This window comes from Doryrhamphus excisus, chromosome 23, assembly GCF_030265055.1.
Source record: "Doryrhamphus excisus isolate RoL2022-K1 chromosome 23, RoL_Dexc_1.0, whole genome shotgun sequence".
NCBI lineage: Eukaryota > Metazoa > Chordata > Actinopteri > Syngnathiformes > Syngnathidae > Doryrhamphus > Doryrhamphus excisus.
The window spans coordinates 3,357,634-3,374,800 of NC_080488.1; the positions used below are offsets into that span (position 1 = coordinate 3,357,634).

Genomic DNA, 17,167 nt, shown 5'->3' on the forward strand with positions numbered 1-17,167 from the left:
CATTTTGATGATGTTCTTAGTCACAATTCATTGGTAGAGCATGAATGCTACTATTTTTTTTCTTTCCCCAGTCTTAGGATTTAATAATTTCAAAGATCATCCCATAATTTACAAGCATTTCAATCCGAGTGCACGCCAAAAATAACAGTTACACAGTGGTATTAAAGTCTCCATTTGGTGACGTCACATATATGAAAGAGGTCCAATGTAAAGACACAATCGCAGTGCTTTTGCACTCACACGCTCCCGCACGTAGCACATTCCCCATCTTTGACAACTTTTAATGAAGGTACGTTGCTTATCTGCTGCTCAAATGTCTTTATTTTGTATTTAAAACTACTCTACTCCATGATGTCGCGGTATCAGAAATACTACGTGGTTAGCAATACCAGTTCATGAGTTTAATAATAATAATAATAATGATGACAAAATAGGTCAGCACAGTGGCGTCGCTGCAAATATGGATAATTTTATTATACATAAAATATCACCGACAAATAGGGTATAAACAAAAAATGAAAGCACACACTTCATCGTTCACTTCCTGTCGAAAGAAGGAGCAGCCATCTTGGATGTCATACATCTATCAAATGGGCGGGCCGACGACATCACGCACAGTAGCTGATTTCTTTTTTTTAAATAAAGTATTTCATCGTGTATAATAGTCAAATGCAGACGCATGATTATGTACAGCGTGTGTTAAGTTAAATAAAACGTAAAATTGTTTTAGAGTTGATAAATTATAACTAGTTCGTTCGGTAGGAACCCTATGCATAGCAAGCGTCTCGCGTTTGATTGGTCAATGTTGTGAATGGCGCCGCTGCTTGTCCAATCAAATCTCGTCATCTCAGTACTGTCGTTTTTTTCCCCACCGGCGCTAGAAAAGCAACCAGGACCGCCGTCTTGTGGGAGAATCCATCTTAAAGAGAGCACTCCGATTGCGTGGTTAGCGAACAATTTTGCGTAATTTACTTTAAATTGTGCTTTTTCCCCTCAATTGGCAAGTAAGTGATGTGCTTTTGTACCTGCGTTTGTTATTTTGTAAGCGAAGTGTAGCGGCGTTTTGAAATTATTGCTGCGACTTATGATGAGGCCTATGCGTTACGTAACTGCGAATGAATTGTACAAACAAGGTTTCGTTTTATACATGGGAAATACGCGTTTAATTCTATTGTATGGTAACAGCAAAAAATGACGCATGTTTTATATATATGTTGAGTGATTAACTGTTAGTTATATAATTTTAAACCGGTAAATCGAAGGCCGAACCGTGCCGGTCAAAATGGTGGGAAACGCATGTATTATCAAAATAGCTACACTCCTACCGCATGCACTTATATAACCTATTAGAGTAATCCAAACGCTTATGTACCTTTCTATGTGTTCATTAGCTGTATTAGTACAAAATGGCCGATATCGAGCAACAGTACATGGAGACCTCAGAAAACGGCCACGAAGTCGACGACTTTAATGGAGGCGACCAGGCGGAAGGGACCGTCTGTGATGGCGCAGGGCCCGACGCGGACGACAATTCGCAAAACGGCGGCACAGAAGGCGGTCAAATCGACGCGAGTAAAGGCGAAGAGGATGCGGGGTAAGTAAAAATGAAATTTGTTGTTCATTTTGACCAAGAAAACGGGGCTTTTGGTGAGCCGCGGTGTTTCTTTGTTCCAGCCGGCCTTTGTTGGCGCCATGTGCAAAGCGGGTGGGGGATGGGCGCTACTGGGAACAGCTAATCCATCACGAAGACGAGTAGCATATAAGCTACTCGGTTATGTTGTGTTTTTAAACAAATTGACGCAGTACAATAACGCAAATTAGCTTAAATAGAACCTCTGTTAAACTCATACTCTGGAACATTGTAGCTTTACACTCCCCCACACAATCCACATGTAGCTGTAAGGACACAAATGCTTTCAATGACCTCATTTATCCCCTTTTTTTGTATTCAGGAAAATGTTTGTCGGTGGCCTCAGCTGGGATACGACCAAGAAGGATCTCAAAGATTACTTCTCCAAGTTTGGCGAGGTGTCAGACTGCACCATTAAGATCGATCAGACGACAGGCCGGTCACGAGGCTTTGGATTTATTCTTTTTAAAGATCCAATTAGTGTGGAAAAGGTGAGCTGGAGAAGTTGTCTGAGTAGTTTAATCATTTTTTTATGTGTATTTTTCATGTAATTAATATTTTGGCTATTTGTAGGTTCTTGAACAGAAGGAGCACAGGCTGGACGGACGACAGATTGACCCCAAGAAGGCGATGGCCATGAAAAAGGATCCGGTAAAGAAGATTTTCGTGGGGGGTCTTAACCCAGACACGGCAAAGGAGGTCATCGAGGAATACTTCAAAACATTTGGCGAGGTATGACTGTGAATTTTTGCTGCTGTAGTACAATAACTACTTATATTTGCCGACTAATACTTTTTGTCTTTACAGATCGAGACAATTGAGCTTCCTCAAGATCCAAAGACTGAAAAGAGGAGAGGTTTTGTCTTCATCACGTACCAGGAGGAGGCCCACGTGAAGAAAGTCATGGAGAAGAAGTACCACACCGTCGGTGGAAGCAAGGTGAGCTCGTGTTTTGTCACATTTTTAGATGTTAGTGCGTATCAATGAGGTACAATAATGTTTTTTTTTATATTACAGTGTGAAATTAAGATCGCTCAACCCAAAGAGGTCTACCAGCAGCAGCAGTACGGCGCTCGTGGGTACGGCGGTGCACGTGGCAGGGGCGGTCGTCCAGGTAAGAATGCTTTTGCACTCTGATTTTGCCCGTTTTTGTTGTTAGCTGTACCATAGCTTTTTGTTTTGCTTTTTTTTAAAAATTGAAATAGGCCAGGGCCACAACTGGAATCAAGGTTACAACAACTACTGGAACCAAGGAGGATACAACCAGAACTATGGCTATGGACAGCAGAGCTATGGCGGCTACGGTGGCTATGGCGGCTATGACTACTCTACCGGTTATTACGGCTATGGGGGTGGCTACGATTACAGTAAGCGATAAGTGGCCCCAGGGGGAAAGACTGAATGGGAGAAGCTTATTTTTCTTGGTCCTCCATGTTGTACAGAACTCAGTCCCTTTTTCTCTTGTCCTCCAGACCAGAACAATACAAGCTATGGGAAAACTCCAAGACGTGGCCACCCGAGTAGCTACAAGCCATACTGATCACACGTAGTGCAGGTATGCATTTTTGCATCATCCATGGTAGTATGAGACTATAGCTCGTACCATTGGTGCCTTTTTGACCCCCCCTCCCTTAAAAAAAAAAACCCTCCATCTACTCTTAAATCCATTCCAACATTGTGGCGGGGGCTAGGGTAGATTGTTTTGATGGGGGTCAGGATCCATTCCACCTATCATCACAAGATGCATCCCTACAAACACTACTTGATCGATAAGGGTTGAGCTGGTGGTGGTTGAGAATAGGACGTTTCACCTTTTTTGGTGTAATTGCTTTTCGGTTCTTGTCTGTTCACCGACCTGTTAACTCATTCATGCACCTGTTTTTTTTTTTTTGTCTTTGTAACTGCTCACCACGTTTTCGTTTTATTCCCAGTAACGTTAAGCAACGTGTTTCTCTCTTAAGGTCTAACGTAAATAAGAAAAAGAGATCCATGGTCTGACCACAGCGAACATGGGCTCTGGCTTTTCCTTTGGAGTTGGCAGAAAATTTGGACTCATGCTCCATTTGTACAGATCAAGTGAGGAACTGGGGAAGCAAATGTCACTTTTCCACTTTTTATTTTATATTGTTTTTTGTGTCCATTTACATTTCCAGTGACGGAAGTGTTATTTTTACTGTACTTTTTGGTACCTTTTTGAATCTAATGTATTGTATGGTTGTATTTTTACATGTCTACTGGATTCACAGACAAAACAGGAGCAAAGAGCTTTTAAAGCTCCCCAATAAAACAAATTAGTTTTTTTTTTTTTTTCTTTTCAGTGTTTCTAGGTCTTAGTTATGTTCTCCCGTGCTGAGTGTTGGATGCAAATTGCATGGCTGTGCATTCGGCTGTGGGGGTGAGGCAAAATAAGGGATTGAAAACCAATCAAAGGGGTTCATTGTAAGCGTGTTTGATGAATGTTTGCAGATGGCTTAGTAGAAGACAACCAGCATCATTTTTTTCATTTTTTTTTTGGCTTTTAAGGAGTTTCTTCCCCCGTTTCGTGTTTGCAATTTTTAAGTGGCTTTACTAGTGTAACACAACTGAACGCAAGCCTGTTAAATGTAAGAGGGTACCCCCTCTCTCACTGGATACTCATTCCTCTAGTGTCTTGGGCAAATTGGTAGAAATAAACTTTTGGTTTATTACAACTGGACCTTACTGTTATTATTTTTGTAAAGTTAACGTTAAATGTATTGTACTGTTAAATGGCTTGCTGGATTTATAGCCGGAGTAATGTGAACGTCGCGACGGATGCCTACATTGGGAAGCTGTGGGAAAGAGGGCTTCCGCCACCTGCAGTGTTTAATATTCAACCCACTAAAGATGTGAAACTGCGATACTTGAACGTTAGTGTGAGTGTAATCTGGTAAGTGATTATCTTTAAAAACGTGTATTTGAATAGTGTTTTATGTGAGAGAAATTATTTTTTTAAAATTGCTAAGTATTTAAAGACATGTCTGTTCACTCGCATATGTTACAATGTTTTTTTTATAACAAAAAAAACTGAAATTTTAAATTTCTCAAAGCAGTAATGCTGATATGGTAGAGCTGTCTGCAGCCAGATGGATTCGGCGCACACACCCTTCAGTATTGCAAAATGGCTGATTCCTATGAAAACAAGGTAAAAAAAAATGTTACAAATGATACAAATTGATAGTTGCTTTTTTTGACATGAAATTCCTAGCTAGGTCAAGGAAATGGCAGTATATGAAATGACTGTTTCATCTGCCAAAATGCTAATTTCTACCTCTGAACTTTATGAATGTGACATATGACAATGTCTGAACATATTAAAACTTTTTCTATACAGGCTCCACACACCTTTTTATTTTTTAAAAAAAAAGATGTCTTCATTTTCCAGTTTCACGTCAATGGCTGGCTTCCATGTCTAAAAAAAAAAATTACATTATTTAATGTTGTGAAAATTAATTTTCAATGATTAATGGTTGCCTGGGAGTCACCTGTGAGTATGCGATCAATACACCTCGCCACCAGCTCAGCGTCTTCCACGCTGAAGCACATTGGGGGTTTAAACTTTAACACGTTGTCCCAGGGGCCATCGGTGCTGACACAGATTCGATCCTCAGCTTTCAGCCTGAATTAAATAATTTTCTCAGAAATTACAACCGCAGCATTGAACACTGGGTTTTACTGTACGTTACCTTTTTACCACGTGTGCTGCAGCTTTGGTGGCAGGTTTCCTCGTTTGTCGATCTTGGACCAGCTCGACTCCGATAAAAAGACCTTTGCCCCTGTTAAAATTGCATTGTTTAAATTTGTATCTTGCATAAGGTGAGCAGTGCATCCACCCATTTTCATGCGGGTCCGGGTCGAGGGGGCAGCAGTCTTAGTAAGGAAGCCCAGACTTCCCGGTCCTCGGCCACTTCCTTCAGCTCCACCGGGAGGACACCAAGGCGTTCCCAGGCCAGCTGTGAGTCATAATAACCTCCAGCGTGGCCTAGGTCTGCCCCCTGGGGCCTTTTCCCGGCTGGGTATTCCCGGAACACCTCACCAGGGAGGCGTCCGGACTAGATGCCCGAGCCACCTCAACTGAGCCCCTCCTGGATGACTGAGCTCCTCACCCTATCTCTTAGGGTGAGTCCAGCTAGGACTCGGAGGAAACTCATTTCAGCTGCCTGTATCCGGGGTCTCATTCTTTCGGTCATAACCCGAACCTCATGGGGTGGGAACATAGATCCACGATGGTCCATCTGTCGACCTCATGCTCCCACCTTCCCTCACTTGTGAATAAAACCCCGAGATACTTAAACTCCTCCACCTGGGGGGCAGGACCTCATTCCCAACCCGGAGTGAGCACCCTTTTCTGACTGAGAACCACGGCCTCTGATTTGGGACTGGTACTGAGTCTCATCCCAGATGCATCACACTCAGATGCAAACCGTCCCAGTAAGACTCTGAAGGTCGCAGCCCGAAGACGCCATAACTCCTCCGCCTGGGGACCTCATTCCCAACCCGGAGTGAGCCCTCCTCCCTTTTCCAACTGAGAACCATGGCCTCTGAATTGGGACTGGTACTGAGTCTCATCCCAGACGCTTCACACTCGGATGCAAACCGTCCCAGTAAGACACTGAAGGTCGAAGACCGAGGACGCCTTAAGAACCTCATCTCTTGAATAAGACCCCAAGATACTTAAACTCCTCCACCTGGGGGCCTCATTCCCAACCCGGAGTGAGCACTCCGCCCTTTTCCGACTGAGAACCACGGCCTCTGAATTGGGACTGGTACTGAGTCTCATCACAGATGCAAACCGTCCCAGTAAGACTCTGAAGGTCGCAGCCCGAAGACGCCATAAGAACCACATCTCTTGAATAAGACCCCGAGATACTTAAACTCCTCCACCTGGGGGCAGGACCTCATTCCCAACCCGGTAGGGAGCACTCCACCCTTTTCCGACTTGAGAACCATGGCCTCTGATTTGGGACTAGTACTGAGTCTCATCCCAGATGCAAACCGTCCCAGTAAGACGCTGAAGGTCGAAGACCGAAGACGCCATAAGAACCACATCATCTGCAATTAGCAGAAATGAGGTTCTAAGACCCCCCCCCCCCGAACCGGACTCCCTCAACACCTTGAACAGGGCAGCCTTGGCGGAGGTCAACGTTTACCGGAAACAGCCTCGACTTACACAATACTTCATAGTTCCTAATCTAAATGTACTAGAATTGCATGTACTCATTTACTGCATCAGTACCTAACATCGCCGATTATTTGATGTCGAGATTGCAGTTTTGTGAACAAATCTTTAAGATGCGCGCCGACCCGAGTGGCGTTTCCTGTCAGGTCCTCTTTCTCGATGACCTCCAGGACCGCCAGCCCGATTGCACACGAAACTGGATTACCTCCAAACTGAAAGAAATTGACAAAAAAGTACTTTAATAACATGTCTAGAATGGCATATATATATAATTATACTATGAAAATCTCACCGTATTAAAGTACTCCACGCCATTGTCGGTGAACGCTCCGGCTATCTCCGCCGTCGTCGCCACACACGCGATCGGATGCCCGTTTCCCATCGGTTTCCCCATCGTCAATATATCGGGGCAGAAATTTGCACCTTGCAACTGAAAAGCCCAAAAATGACTCCCCGCGCGTCCGAATCCTGTCTGCACCTCGTCGGCCACAAACACACCGCCCACTGCGCCAACGTACCTGTAGAGCACGAGTAATAACTGAAGTAGATGTAATAGAGTTAAACGTGTACAAGTACTTACTCTGCAACTTTGGATGAGTAACCTTGGGGTAAAATGATTTGTCCTCCGACACTTGGCATTGATTCAGCAAAAAAGGCAGCAATCTATTCGGGGAGGGGGGCAAGGGGGGGTGTTGTTAAGTAAGAATTGCAGTAGTGACTTTTGAGTGACATCACCTTTCGACCTTTGCTTTGCACATCCTCTATTAAGTCTCGCACTGTATTTGCATAAGCCAACCCCGGATTGGGTTCATCCTCTTTGTATATGCCTCTGTAGGTGTCTGGTAAGGGGGCCTATGTGAGGGGGGGGGTCAAAGATATTATTTCTGAGAAACATATTTGAATAATAATAATAATTATTCATTTTACGCACCACATGAACCCATTCTTTTTGCCCTGATAGTTTCCGGAATTTATAAGGACTGATGTCGATGAGGGACACTAGATGACCATGATACGCACTAAAAGCAAAACAGGCGGACATTTTAAACATGGCTGGCGTATGAGTTGAGATGATGATGATTCGTTGAAAAGGGAAGCATCACTGGTCAAGCACGATGACGTCCTCGTGTTGGGTGTACTGGCGGGCCAGGCGTAGTGCGAGATCGTTGGCTTCTGAGCTGGGAGAGAAAAGACATTTTTGGTTGCAATAGATTCGATAAAGTCACATTTGGCGGACTACTTTGTGGACTTTTGTGGATTATGCATATGAAAATTGCATTCATTTGGGCTAGAACATTGCTAAAGTGTGCTTTGCGGGATTTGAACAATTTTTTAAAGTAAGTCTCATACTTGGAAAAGCATGGCATGAGATAATTATATATGTTGTTGCAACTTAGTACAAATTGGGTGGTGCAAAAGAAATAATATTAAATATTTTTTATTTTTGTAATTTAATAAATTAAATTAAAAATAAATATATAAATAAAATTAATAAATAAAATACATTTAATATATGTATTATAAATACATTTAATAAATTTATTAAATAATATTAAACATTGAAATAAAACATATATACTATTAATAATCTATTTGTTTTCAGACCTACCCAGAATTGACAAATATTAAATAATATTTTTTAATTGCTTTTATTTAATAAATTAAAAATAAATAAAATTAATTTATAAATAAAATTAATAAAATATATTTAATATTTGTATTATAAATAAATTTAATACATTTATTATTATAAATATTTATTAAATACTATTAAAAATTGAAATAAAACATATGTACTATTAATAATCTATGTTTTCAGATCTACCCAGAGTTGACAAATATTAAATAATATATATATATATTTTTTAAATTTAATAAGACAGCTGGGATAGGCTCCATCACCCCCGCGACCCTTGTGAGGAAAAAGCGGTAGAAAATGAATGAATGAGTGAAATTGAATTAAAAATAAATAAATAAAATAAATTTATAAATAAAATTAATAAATAAAATAAATTTAATAAATTTATTATTATTATAAATAAATTTAATACATTTATTAAATAATATTAAAAATTTAAATAAAACAAATATATACTATTAATATTATTTGTGTTTTCAGACCTACCCAGAGTTGACAAAGTAGAAGACAGACAGTTTGTCTGGCAACGTGGCAGCCAGGCGATTTGCATACAGGACTAAATTGTCGTGCAGGAATCTGGTATTGGTGTTCAGAAGGTCCATTTGTTCTGCTGCAGCCTTTGTAACACTGGGATGGCAATGGCCCACTACAGCACAAAGAAAAGTGTTGATTCTAAATCCGGCCACTAGATGGCAGGAGTGTACGCAGGTTTTCTTTTTTTTAACTTTTAAAATATGGTGACCAATGCATTGAATTAATAGATATATTTACCGTGATGGACATTTCCGATGCAGTCCAGGTAGCGACTACCGTTCTCATCAAAAAGATATTGTCCCCTTGCTTTGATAATTTTGACAGGATCGTCTGAATAAAAAAGTCTGCACGATTCTCTGTAATGAAAAACGCCATGTCGGCCAGTGAGCACGTGACACACTATGGCTAAATACAAATGGCATCGAACGAGGTTTCATGGTTTTAAAAACAAAGTACTTACCCTATCAATCTCTTCCTCATTGCCAGGGTGTCCTCCTTGCTGAGTAAATGTGACGCCATGTCTTGTTCGGGTTGTGCTTTGCGTACAATAATGATCAAAGCTTTACTTTTTTAAGACAGCCCAGTGGCTCAAATTTGATATGCCATGCGCATGCGTAGACATTTGATCACGCTTTGTGATTACAAACGTTCCGTGCTATATTATACATTTTTATGAAATCAAAATTTAAAACAACTGTTTAAATTAGCACACATATAAAAATACAGCAAAATAAAAAATGTTGTTACGATTCTTACATTTGCGCCTTTAATTTTTTTATGGAATGGTCTAACTAGGATTTATTCAGGGGTGTATACGCCCAAGTTAACATCGACTGTGTTGCTAAGGCTTCTAAAGTACATCAAACACGTAGTCATTAATCACGTATAAAACTAATTATATTATAAAAAATGCCACTCATTGTGTCCTTTCATGATGACATTAGAAATACTCTCCCCCCCAGTAATGGTATAATGGTATCGCTCAAGAGCTATATAAACACTCGGCCTAGCAGTGGCTATCTGGGTGCACTGTGCAGCTTCGGTTGCTAAGGAAACACAGAACGAAGGTAATACATCAGGACAGCTGTAGCACGCTAGCTTACAATAAATAAGCTAACGCGAACATATCAGCTCCGACGTGGTATTTCGGTTGAAATATTCTGACATATTATTCTGTATAGAAACATAGAGGCACTTCTATTCACTGTCAATATATTTTTTAATGTACAAAAAACGTGTCGAATAGCAGGGCTAACGTCGTATATATGGACACTTGTGATGCCAGTAGCATGCTAGCAGGGGCTGCTTGCTAACCCATGTTATGACAACCTTAACCGTGTAACTGAACCAACTTGTGTTCGATTAAAGAAGCAAAAAGAGAATAAGTTATGACGCGCCATGTATATGGGTTGAATGTTGCATAAAGTTGGTGGAACTATGAACTCTGTAGTTGTCAGAACACGTCTAGTGTGTTTTATTACACGCTAAAAATATATGTATTGTTGGTGTCAAAATTGAGTTATTATTGAGTGTTTGCATGCACACTTCCTGCAAGGCCACGTCTGACTGCCAACAAGTGTTGAATCACACCATATTCATCCTAGTTGCATAGTGTCAGCATGTTAGAACCAATCTTCACACACTTATGGTGTCATTGTGCAACCATGTTACATATTAATATGTCTTTTGGTTTTGTGTGCAAGCATTTGGTGATAGGCATGGTGGTTTTTTTTATGGAGCCGTGCAAAGGTTCTCTTGCATGCAACAAACAATGCAGGTTTGGTGCAATTATTTGTGCAACAATTATCCTGAATTTGTAGTATAAATGTTGAATTATTCTTTTGTACCCCCCTTGTAAAGGTTCTATGGCATGCTAGCAGTCTCTATCCCCATTCATTTTCCTCACACTTCCCCCATTCTCTCCCCTTTTTGACTCTCCCTCCCCCTTTCCTTCACAAGTCCCAACTGCTGTTATCTGTTTAGGCCAACTCCCCAAGTTTTACCTCAAAGCTTTCCAATCGGGGACTTATGTTCTTTGCCATGCATGACTATAGTTTGTATTTTTTTTTTTTGTACTAATACCAAGATTTCAGTGTTCACTTCCTATGTGACTATGATGGAATGTGAAGTGTTTCTTTGTTCTGGGTCTCCTCGTGTCCATGTGTGCTCTCTGCTTTTGTGAACGTGAACTTCTGCTCCTGGCCTGCAAAGGACTCATAAGTTCAGGATTTTATTCACTACAGAGAAACTTGTATGCAGCTTTATAGTCCATAAAAGCCTATAAAGGATGCTATAACTGCTAAGTAACTAGTGTTACATTAAATATTGTTATTGTTTTTATTCCCGGTCATACAGGTGGAATAAAGATGACTACGACTGGTCACTGATGTGTGGAGGCCGCACGCCATGCCAGGGGTCTGACTGAACTGGATCAGAGCGGCCATTATGGTGACACTTATCACGGAGCAGCTCCGGAAGCAAAGTTTGGAAGAACCTTATCACAAGGCTTTTAATGTGAATGTGGTACGTCGTCTGTTGACAAGCCCTAATTTAGAAAATACTGATTACTAGTAGTATCCCATGAGAAGAGTACCATAATAAGAATGGTTACTACATTGTGAGTGGTGTACCCACTTTTGTGAGATTATTATTATTATTATTATATCATCTGGTGCCATATGATATAAAGAATTGATCTGTACCCCTTGGAGGAATAACATTGCTGTACTTATCAGTTCTGGTTTTTAGTAATGGTTTAATTTCATTTGAACATGCATCAGATTACAATTGAATGCATCACATAATCAGTTCACAGTTCCACATGTCCAAAAAGAGTAGGAAGAAGCAAAGCTTATTAAATCCTACCCCTCCATGTGGTACTTTTACAGTCAGTAACTGTTACATTTGTTCACTTCCTGCTTTCCTAATATAGTAAAAAAAAATGTTTTGTTTTTTTAATGTCATTTTTAATAAGTACGAGGTGATATGACCATACAATGATATAATGTTTTTTTTAAGTTAAGTTTTTAAGTTCATTATGTTTTTTAGTCTTTTTTTTATTTTAATTTTTTATAATTTTTAAATTATTTTTTTTTAATTTAAAATATATTTTTTTAGTATTGTCCCATGAGAAGATATAATCCAATGATTGTGTACTCGCATACGTACTAGTACTCTTCATCCCTGTATTTGGCTTAGTTAAATTTTTTTTAATTTTTTTATTTAAATTTTTTAAAATTTGTTAAATTTTTATTTTTTATTTTTAAATGTTATTTTTTTTTATAAAAAAAAAACTCAGCTCATTCTTAAAGGGAGACGGGAAACAGCATTGCAGTGTCATCATTGAACCTGGGACAATACCAAAAAAATGATAATAATAATAAAATAATTAAAAAAAATAAAAAAACTTTTTAATTAATTTTTTTTTGTATTGTCCCATGAGAAGATATAATCAAATGATTGTGTACTCGCATACATACTAGTACTGTTCAATGATGACACTGAAATGCTGTTTTGTCCCTTTAAAAGAGTTAAATAGTTTTTTTAATGAAAATTTTTATTACAATTTTTTTTTATTTCATTTTAATATTGAAATATTTCTGGCCACCTTATGTTGTATATTTGTAACATGAGATTTCCAGCTCATATTTTCATATATATTTTTTTTATTAAATCCATTTTATTTTTTTAGACGCTACCTGCGTTAGGCTCCAGCCCCACAATCTCCTGGAGAACATGCAAATCCACACAAGGCAAGTCCAGTGGATGACATGTTTGCTACATGTTCATGTTGTGAGATCTGGCTCATGTTTTGTCTCTTGGCGCCCCCAGAGCCCAGCTTTGCTCCGCAGCCATCATTCAAAGCCAAACCTCTGGATTCAACCTGGGGACTGGACTCCACGTGGCCTCGGCAACCTCAACGTGGAGCTGAGTTTTCCATGACAAACCAGGATTTCCACAGCTCTCCTCCTCCGCCACCTCCAAAACGCCACTGTCGCTCCCTCTCTGTTCCGGAGGATCTTTCTCGATGTCGCTCCACATGGCATCCCAGTGCATCCAAAGTTTGGACCCCAGTAAAACGTACCAGTCAAAGCATAGGAACATCTAATGTGGGTTCTGGAGATGCCTTGTTAAGTCTTAGTGGTCCTCGGACTTCCAATAAGTCGTCCTTGCATTCCTCCTCCAGCCCTACTTTCTTTAGCTTAGCACTGTCGGCGGACTCTCCACTGCCGTGGAGCTTTCCGTGGGACCCATGCGACTCGCCAAAAACGGCCTGCTCTTCATCCCTGGCCACCCCTTCCTCATGCTCATCATCACCGACACCGCTAATGCGCCACTTGTTGCTTCACCGCCGCTACTCGCTCTCGCCGTTGCAAGTTCAGACCGCATCCACGCCGCACCAGCACCCTCAGGCAGCCCACGCTGTGGGCATGGAGGTCCCCGCCTTGTCTCCTTCTCCCACTTCGGCCTGCAGCACGCCATCATCATCTCGACGCAGCCTGCACCCGACACTGCCGCGATGCCACTCGCAGCCCTGCGACATGCGGAAACCTCGCTTGAAGAGGCGTCACGATCCAGATGTGTTACCTGGTCCGAGGCCTGGACTGGACTTCGGCAAGATGACACAGGTTGGCAGATCATATGGTAGATCATATTCTCCTGGTTGATGGTGCCAGTACTTCTGGACTGGTCTCTGTTTTTTTTTTTTTGGTTCTCACAGCTAGGAGACCAGTGTTCAATTCCACCCTCGGCCATCTCTGTGTGGAGTTTGCATGTTCTCCCCGTGCATGCGTGGGTTTTCTCCGGTTTTATTCCGGTTTCCTCCCACATTCCAAAAACATGCTAGGTTAATTAGCGACTCCAAATTGTCCATAGGTATGAATGTGAGTGTGAATGGTTGTTTGTCTATATGTGCCCTGTGATTGGCTGGCCACCAGTCCAGGGTGTACCCCGCCTCTTGCCTAAAGAAAGCTGGGATAGGCTCCAGCACCCCCGCGAGCCTCGTGAGGATAAGCGGTAGAAAATGAATGAATGAGTTTTCCTCCTATTTTGTGTGGAAGTGGTAACTTTTTGGCTTCTTATTTTGTCTTTCCCCACCCTCGGCCATCTCTGTGTGGAGTTTGCATGTGCATGTGTGGGTTTTTTCCGGTTTCCTCCCACATTCCAAAAACATGCTAGGTTAATTGGCGACTCCAAATTGTCCATAGGTATGAATGTGAGTGTGAATGGTTGTTTGTCTATATGTGCCCTGTGATTGGCTGGCCACCAGTCCAGGGTGTACCCCGCCTCTTGCCTGAAGACAGCTGGGATCGGCTCCAGCACCCTCGCGACGCTTGTGAGGAAAAGCGGTAGAAAATTAATGAATGAGTTCTCCTCCTATTTTGTGTGGAAGTGGTAACTTTTTGGCTTCTTATTTTGTCTTTCCCCACCCTCGGCCATCTCTGTGTGGCGTTTGCATGTTCTCCCCGTGCATGCGTGTTTGTTTCCTCCAGCATGATAGTGCCATGATGATGACTAAAATAAAACAGGACTTTGTTGCATGTTTGCTGAGAACTAAGACCTGATAATCACGTTGCTTCTGTCTCCCCTGCAGATTGGCAATGGTGACATTCTCATGTCCACTTCAGGTGCCTGTAACATCCAGACAAACTCTGCTGTCTCGCCTGCTGAGTTCCTGGGTCGAGCCAGCATCGGGCCGCTAAGTGAAAGTGAAGAGGACGACGACGACGATGATGACGACGATGATTCAATCAAAAGAACTGCAACACCTGAGGTGCAAATGTTTTTTGAAAGAGACTGCACAGAACTGGACTTGAACCTCATAGAAGAGAACTGATGACGGATGTAGAGCGCCGTGCTTCCTGTGGTCACGGCTTCCTTTACCACGTTAAGGACCTGCTTGCTGCCTCGGGCTTCAGTACTACACTATACTTTTACACGATACTCAAGATGGAAGCAGTTTGAAGCTACAGCAACCACTCTGGAGCTACTTCCTGTTAAAAACGTCAGCGTTATACAGTACATAGTGCCTCCATTAGCGACCCGCCAAGACTGAGACGTTATGGATTTCTGGTGGTAAATAATTTCTGGAGCTTTAAGCTTTATTCTTTCCGGGTTCCGACTTCCGGACCTGACTTTAGAGAATGTTTTCCACACATTAACCCTTAGATGCATAAGTGGGTCAAAAATGAGCCAGTCAGGTTGTTTTCTTGAAATATCTGCGTAATGACATTTTTTTATCATTTCATATTCCAGGTATTCCTCAAAAAACATGTTTTTGATATCATGCCATTCACATTTTTAACTTACCTTTTTATACATTTTAAGAAATTTTTGTTTTTATGTTACTACCCCAACCTTCCATAAGTGGGTCAAAAATGACCCGGTCAGGTTGTTTTCTTGAAATATCTTCATAATGAAATTTTTTCATCATTTCATATTCCAGGTATTCCTCAAAAAACATGTTTTTGATATCATGCCATTGACATTTTTAACTTACCGTTTATACATTTTAAGAAATTTTAAGAAGTCTTCCATAAGTGGGTCAAAAATGACCCGGTCAGGTTGTTTTCTTGAAATATCTTCATAATGAAAATTTTTTAGAATTTCATATTCCAGGTATTCCTCAAAAAACGTGTTTTTGATATCATGCCATTCACATTTTTAACTTACCTTTTATACATTTTAAGAAATTTTTGTTTTTGTGTTACTACCCCAACCTTCCATAAGTGGGTCAAAAATGACCCGGTCAGGTTGTTTTCTTGAAATATCTTCATAATGAAATTTTTTTTTATCATTTCATATTCCAGGTATTCCTCAAAAAACATATTTTTGATATCATGCCATTCACATTTTTAACTTACCTTTATGCAACACACAATGGATCCTCACATTTTCTATTGTTGTATGGGGTCATTTTCTTTTTCAAAGATGTAAAAAAGTAAAAAAATGAAGATATTTCTAACATGAATTCATTCTTGTGTGGTCCTAAATATAATAATAAATATCATACAAGTGATTATTCCTAACCAAAATGACAAAATTGGGATAAAAAACGCATTGATTCTAGTATGGGTGATTTTTGCCCCACTTATGGAAGAGTGTAGGGTCCAGTCACTCGTGCATCTAAGGGTTAATTCTGCATCCATAATTGATATATTGGAAAAAGTGAGCAAAATATGCTGATATAGCTTGAATCCACTGCCATTATTTTATGATTGTCATGTATAGGTTAAGAGGTAAAAAGTTAGCCTTTTTGAGTTCCGTCTAATACTGCTCATTTTTGAGCATGGCGTCTCTGTCACATGACCTGTTTGTTATTGATTTGAACTTATCTCATGTTGGTGTCGTTTTCCCGATTCATTAGTTCGCTACTGTTCATGATTGAAGTCGATCATCAGATGTATCCGTTCCTTTAAGGTTGATGGATGTACCTTCATTTATCGTCCATTTTCCTCGAACACGACCAAATGTTTCTAAACAAGCAATTACGACACTATAATCGGACCATGCCTTAAACTTGACGTGCTGTTGGTGATTCCGATATTTTAGAGTTGGCGTTACACGCTGGAAAAGCCTCTCGAATCACCAAACATGGACGCTTTGACCAGCTCATTACATACAATACGGCACAATGTAATGAATGGACTGTGAGTGTGGATGTGATTGAATGCGACATGGCTGATTTTTTTAGTGGCCTTTCAGAGTTGATTTTGCATACAGTATGTTTTCAGATGGCCATATTCCAGATATGGATATACAGTATTGCACAATTTATGTACCAATAAAGTTTGATAGAGAATGATAAAAATGTGTTTGTGTGTGATAAGAAGGTAAGTGTTAGAAACATCTAACGTCAGTATGATACAATGCTCTTCTACATAATTGGGGATAAATATAACTTATTTATTGATCAGCAAAAAAATTAATAGAATTATATATATTCCTTTAAACGGAGGTTAAAGACTTTTCTTAGCATTTTTTTTATATACACTAGGGGTCTCAAACTCAATTTACCTGGGGGCCACTGGAGCTAGGGTCTGTAATTAAATGTTTAAACATTTCATACAAGTTATATGATTTTATAAAATGATGAAAAAAATAAAAAAAATAAAAAATAATAATATAAATAAATAAATAAAATGATGACTTCACTGTAAAGTTGCCA

At 40.2% G+C, this 17,167-nt stretch overlaps 3 protein-coding genes across 5 annotated transcripts; 2 read left to right on the forward strand and 1 right to left on the reverse strand.

Annotated features, from left to right (window-relative positions):
* Positions 1-181: 181 nt before the first annotated feature.
* Positions 182-4,320, forward strand: hnrnpaba (heterogeneous nuclear ribonucleoprotein A/Ba). 3 transcript variants are annotated; one of them, XM_058063723.1, is made up of 9 exons: positions 182-289; positions 1,392-1,594; positions 1,953-2,121; positions 2,204-2,362; positions 2,438-2,569; positions 2,648-2,744; positions 2,836-2,997; positions 3,103-3,185; positions 3,592-4,320. In XM_058063723.1, the coding sequence occupies exons 2-8, from the start codon at positions 1,407-1,409 to the stop codon at positions 3,168-3,170; spliced, it is 975 nt and encodes a 324-aa protein (XP_057919706.1). In that variant the 5' UTR covers positions 182-289; positions 1,392-1,406; the 3' UTR covers positions 3,171-3,185; positions 3,592-4,320. The 3 variants fall into 3 exon arrangements, with proteins under 3 accessions (XP_057919706.1, XP_057919705.1, XP_057919704.1); XM_058063722.1 differs by lacking the exon at positions 182-289 and adding an exon at positions 785-945; XM_058063721.1 differs by lacking the exon at positions 182-289 and adding an exon at positions 840-1,004.
* A 689-nt stretch (positions 4,321-5,009) lies between these two features.
* Positions 5,010-9,619, reverse strand: phykpl (5-phosphohydroxy-L-lysine phospho-lyase). Its single transcript, XM_058063719.1, has 12 exons — positions 9,461-9,619; positions 9,238-9,356; positions 8,953-9,112; positions 7,931-8,005; positions 7,759-7,846; positions 7,563-7,679; positions 7,408-7,490; positions 7,120-7,345; positions 6,885-7,039; positions 5,335-5,424; positions 5,134-5,267; positions 5,010-5,060 (listed from the first exon to the last, which is right to left on the reverse strand). The coding sequence occupies exons 1-12, from the start codon at positions 9,517-9,519 to the stop codon at positions 5,041-5,043; spliced, it is 1,326 nt and encodes a 441-aa protein (XP_057919702.1). The 5' UTR covers positions 9,520-9,619; the 3' UTR covers positions 5,010-5,040.
* A 389-nt stretch (positions 9,620-10,008) lies between these two features.
* LOC131110346 (protein FAM53C-like) lies at positions 10,009-16,798 on the forward strand. The gene is made up of 5 exons (XM_058063392.1): positions 10,009-10,067; positions 11,356-11,523; positions 12,692-12,752; positions 12,832-13,628; positions 14,594-16,798. Exons 2-5 carry the CDS (start codon positions 11,446-11,448, stop codon positions 14,834-14,836), a joined length of 1,179 nt encoding a protein of 392 aa, XP_057919375.1. The 5' UTR covers positions 10,009-10,067; positions 11,356-11,445; the 3' UTR covers positions 14,837-16,798.
* The last annotated feature ends 369 nt before the right edge of the window (positions 16,799-17,167 follow it).